This window comes from Nicotiana sylvestris, chromosome 12, assembly GCF_000393655.2.
Source record: "Nicotiana sylvestris chromosome 12, ASM39365v2, whole genome shotgun sequence".
Lineage (NCBI taxonomy): Eukaryota > Viridiplantae > Streptophyta > Magnoliopsida > Solanales > Solanaceae > Nicotiana > Nicotiana sylvestris.
In genome coordinates this window covers 11,713,233-11,718,542 of record NC_091068.1, presented here as the reverse complement: position 1 = coordinate 11,718,542, position 5,310 = coordinate 11,713,233, and the positions used below count along the sequence as shown (strand labels likewise).

Below are 5,310 nucleotides of genomic sequence, written 5' to 3'. Positions count from 1 at the left end.
TTTATTTCAATTGTATAAATCTTTATTTTCAGGTCAAATTTAAAAAAAGATTAACTAAAACTTTATTATTTTTGGCCAAATAAAAATATTTAGCCTAAATAATATAGTTATATCCAAGTTTTATTATAAATTTTATTCCAAAAAAATTATCTTAAAAAGTAATATTCTTAAAAAGGTAAAAAAATATTTTCTTTTTTCAAAAAGTACCACATAGACAGAAAAATTCACGTGACAGGTGAGTGTACCCATACTTTTTGCCACATTAGCATCTAGGGGTAATGACCCTCAAAAGGCCAAGTTGAGGAGGTAATTAAGACTGGACATAGTTCGGGGATAATATTAATAATCTGAGCCAAATTTTGGAATGGTATAAGGTATTTTGCCTTTCTTTAATTGTGCTTTACTCCACAATATTAAACCTCGGACCAAGCACAGGTAAAAAGAAACAAATTTCACCTTCAATTCCCAAATTCAAACATTCTTAAAATTCAGAAGAAGAAGAAAATGGGGAATCCAAAGAAACAATCAACTGACCGAGACGAGGAATTACATGCGGCGGCTCGATCTGGGGACCTAACCGCTGTTCAAACACTATGCAGTACCAATCCTTTAGCCGTCAACTCCAGAGATAAACATTCTCGCACCCCGTATGTTTTATTTTCATTTACTTCTTCAACTTTAAACTTTACTATCAATTAATTTTACTATTTACATGCCTTTGTTTAGCTAAAATTAGTCTTAAACCAAATGGGGTTTTGTTAAAATTGATAGTTGAAGGTGGGAATTTACTAAAGGGTGTAATTTGTTACTGCAACATCTGAGATTTTAATTGTAGGGTTCAGAAATAATTTATTGAATATGATGTCGAAGATTCTTCGATCTATTGGAAACGGCCTCTCTGCCTTCCCAGTGTATATTCTACCCTCCCGGACCCACTTGTGAGAATTCACTAGGTTTGTTGTTGTATATGATGTCGAAGATTTTTGATAGTGGGTATTCCTAGAACTTCACTATTAGGTTTTTTACCATTGAACCGGTTACACATTTGAATTTATGGGTTCAAAAGGTAATATTTTCTGAAACGTTAGTGATTTTCACATTTATATCTATACTTTGTGTGAAAAATGCTGGCGTCGGTTGAACCCGTAGTTTACATGCTCCTCCATAAATAAATAAAAAGTTAAACTTTGGAGCTAAATGGCAAATGTTGCTTTGTGGCAGCAGGCCAGCAGCACATCTTTCGCTTATGGAACTATATATAGTTGAAAATTAAATCTAAGTGTAAGGTGCCTTTGGGTAACTGAGGTGATAAATGAAGAGAAAAATTACATAAATTCACCACTAGTGAATTATTAGCTAAATTTCGATATATGATGGGAATATTTGCTTGCCTGGTTAACCGTTTGTGAGTTAACTAAATCTCGTATTTTCAACTAAGAAGGATGTAAATCCACCAGTTCCGCAAGTGATACTAAAATGCTACAATATTTCTTTTGAGGCTTTTTCCTGAGATGAGCTTAAATAGAGCGACATGGTCAGTGAGGATTCATATAGCCGACTCCAACTTGCTTGGGATTGGGACGTAGTTGTTGTATTTTACTTTTTGAGGCTTTTATGATTCTATATACCCACTGTATACTCTGTTTCCTTTTGGTCATATTGCTTAATTTGTGTTAAAGGACTTCCGTTTTGGTTTTAGTTTTGCTACATCATTGACACAGTTTTGTCTAAGCGGGAGGGTGAATGTTATTCGGAACGTATATATTCAAGTCTCAGAAGATTCACAGATATCTGCAGATCGTTTTAAAGTCTAGTTAAAACTTCTAGCCGGTATTAGAGATGATTCACATCCCTTTTTACCATAACTGATGTTTCATCCAAGTATCCATTCTAAAACACTAAATTGTTAGTTTTAGACTTTTAGTTCACAGTATATGCCATTTTACAAACAAACTTTCCAACAATTGGGGGGGGGGGGGTCTCTTAAGCGAAGCTTTCACAGTTTCTGCTCATATATCAACACATTTTCTTCTCTTCTACCATGCTTAGCTGTAAGAATTAATTTCAAGGGCATTGCACCTGTCGAAGTGCTGCTTTCATAACCTATTGGAATGCCAGTTCCAGTAAATAATTTCTAAGGTTTGGTCTCCATATCTTCATTTCTGCTGCTTTCATTACCTAAACCCTAAACCTTGACATATGTTTTGAGTGTTAAGCGATGTATCTTATCACTTGTTTAATACTCGGGTTTATCTCTTACATGTAAACCAATGTTCTAAATATATTGTGTGGCTAATGTTACATTCTGTCTCCACATTAATATGCTGTCATGTCACAGGTTCTAGCTCAAGTGGCAAAGGGTGGTGGATTTGTATCTTACGTCACAGGTTCAAGCCCCCACACCATGCAAAGCAAAGCCTGGTATTTAAGTGGAGAAGGGTAGAGGGGCGGGCCCGGTGGATATTATCCACCGAGTTTCGAAGGCTGCGGTTGATCCAAAGGATCGGCCCTAGACGGATTTCTCGGTCATCAAAAAAAAAAATTAATATGCTGTCATGTCAAAAAGATCCACCTTTGAGTCACCATGAATATGCATCATAGATAATTTCTAGTATTTCTTGTTGCTGGCTATGAGCAGATTGTCTCCCTCGGCATACGTTTTGCAAGGCGTGTGAGATTATAGGAAGGAAAAAATATATATATACATTGGAAGGTCAAATAGAATGACTCGTCAGTGAAACCTGAATAGTACATGTACTAGTACGAGGATGTAGGTATTCAATGGAACAGTCAAAGTGTGTACAAGTTTGCTTGGATACTAGCATTATCATTAGAATAAATGGAAGTGAAAATTGAATAGTATCTTGAATAGGTTGTGTAAATTCATTTGTCTGTACATGAGAAGAAAGGATGAATGCATTTTGTTGTTTTATAAGATTGCTTTATCTCCTGTAGTCCCTGCTGTATCTGATTTTGTTCTCACCACAGTAATCAACACTTGCATTACCAGACTTTTGTGGATTATCTCATTTGTCATTTCCCTTTTTCTAGATATTTCATTCGACTACTACATCAATAAACAAATTCTCAAATTGATATGAAGGGAGCCCCTTTTGTGTTTCACTTTTCAGTTTCTTTAATTTCCTTTTCCGGGTTTTCCACTCTCAAGCGAGTGAAGTCACTTTGATCCAGTAACTTCTAATATCTTTTTTCCTTGCTAATGCATTTTTGAAATGGACTTCAGGCTCCATCTAGCAGCATGGTCCGGGCATGCCCAGATAGTGGATTATCTCTGCAAGAACAAAGCTGACGTGGGTGCTGCTGCTATGGATGACATGGGTGCGATTCACTTTGCTGCTCAAAAGGGTCATTTGGAGGTTGTTAGGCTTCTGGTTAGTTCTGGAGTGTCCATCAAATCATGCAATCGCAAGGGTATGACTCCCCTGCATTATGCTGCCCAAGGATCTCACCTGGAACTCGTCAAGTATTTGCTGAAGAAAGGCGCAAATGTTAATACCAAAAACAAGGCAGGGAAAACCCCTATTGACCTTGCAAGCAATGAAGAAGTCTCCTCCATTTTACGGCAACCTGTAACTGCACCGTCCAAAGAAGCTGGAAATGGTGAAGACAACAAGGCTGAATCCGAGTCAAAGTCATCCTCGCAGGAGAAGATAGAGAGCTCTGATGGCAAAAGTGTTGCAACTGAGGAAGGAGAAATAGAGGCTGAGAAAGATGAATCCCTCAAGAGAAAGGGTGACGAACATGAAACCAACGAGAAATCAAAAGAAACGAAGAAGGCCAAAGTCTCTTTAAATCATCTTCTAGCCTCAGATGACAACCAGGAAGATGAAGAAAATCTTTGAGCACCCTGAATGGAAGAATAACCTTCTCTAGCTACAAGTGTTACTGACATGTAAACTAGCTATTCTACTAGTAGAGTAGTTTACTAAGAGCATCTTATATAATTATGTACTCTTTTCCTTTAAAAGACGCAGAACATTATACTATCGCCTAACTTGAGTTAGTGAACTGAACTTTCCCGGCTTTATCATCGTGTTTTGCTTCAAAGTCAGTTGTCTTTGCTCAAGTGTGAACTTTAGATGAGTCGTCTTTGCTCAAGTGTGAACAGCAGGCGACTCTAGTAGTTTCATTCCTAATAGCCTGTGTACTTGCAGTAATTTTCTATAGCATCTACCTCCTCATTCGTACCACAAAGGTACTAATGTTGCATAAGTATTGGAGAAGAGGCTGAAGTTTACAAGCCTTAGTAAAAATTTCACGTGACTCCCTATTTGGTTACCCCCATTTAATATGTATCCACGTTTTTTCAAAAAGTTTAATTGGTACACATATGTAGGTTACTTCAGACAAATGCTTCTTCTCTGCCTTTTCTTTTTCTTCTTCTTCTTCTTCAGGTTCTTCTTTTTCTTAGTTGCTGTAAAATAGTTTTTTTTTTTTTAAATTTATAGCAATTGAACTATGATGCTTTGAAGAAGTGACTCTTGAATTTGGAATATGAAAAGTGAGTATAAATCAAGTAGTGTTGTTGGAAAAGCTTGAAAACATTGGCAAATTACCATTAGTGTTGTTGCAAAATGGGTTTGTTTGATTTATTGTTGTTTTATTTTTTTCTGAAAAGTGATGATTGAGGTTTGTTCTTTATGATATTTAGAACTTATGTTTTAAAGTAGAGCTTAGATTTGAATGTTGAATCTATTCGTCAACCCGAAGAATAAATTACTGTTTTTGGGTAAAAATTTGTTACCTGAACTTCAGACTTATATGACTGAAGTTCAAGCAAAAATGTGGCTGAACTTAGTGCCTGAACTATTGCCATAAAAATAAACAGTTGTTGAAAAGCTTTACATAGGCATCTTTGACTTGAGTTTGTTGAAAGGTTAACCAATGTATCCAACTCTCATTGGAGGGTTACAGATCAGTATGTAGTAGGAGATTTAGAGGTGAAAAAAGGAATTGAGATTATGGGTCAAGCAATTATCATGTGTTGCTTCCAGTAATTAAGGTACATCCAAATACAATTAATTTTCGTATTAGTGCGTCAAATGGCTTAATTTCAGCCATATGAGCATAGACTTCAGACTATAATGTATGAAGTTAGGCCTGGTCAAGGTCACAACTTCAGTCAAAATGTCTGAAGTTAGTATTGGCAAGCCAAGCCACAATTCACACAAAAATATCTAAGTTTAACCTTGACAAGGTCACACTTCAGGCAAAAGAATGTCCGAAGTTTGTCAAACTTCAATCTCATATGTCTGAAGTGTATTTCGAAGTGGATAAATTAGCAAAAAG

The 5,310-nt window shown here is 36.3% G+C and overlaps 1 protein-coding gene across 1 annotated transcript; it reads left to right on the top strand.

Moving 5' to 3' along the window:
- Positions 1-383: 383 nt before the first annotated feature.
- On the top strand, positions 384-4,068 carry LOC104217968 (uncharacterized). The gene is made up of 2 exons (XM_009768331.2): positions 384-647; positions 3,245-4,068. Exons 1-2 carry the CDS (start codon positions 505-507, stop codon positions 3,861-3,863), a joined length of 762 nt encoding a protein of 253 aa, XP_009766633.1. The 5' UTR covers positions 384-504; the 3' UTR covers positions 3,864-4,068.
- The last annotated feature ends 1,242 nt before the right edge of the window (positions 4,069-5,310 follow it).

Coding starts and splice junctions, on each gene's coding strand:
- LOC104217968 (XM_009768331.2), top strand. CDS start 505: ATGGGGAATCCAAAGAAACAATCAACTGACCGAGACGAGGAATTACAT. Junction 648..3,244: donor GATAAACATTCTCGCACCCC/GTATGTTTTATT, acceptor AATGGACTTCAG/GCTCCATCTAGCAGCATGGT.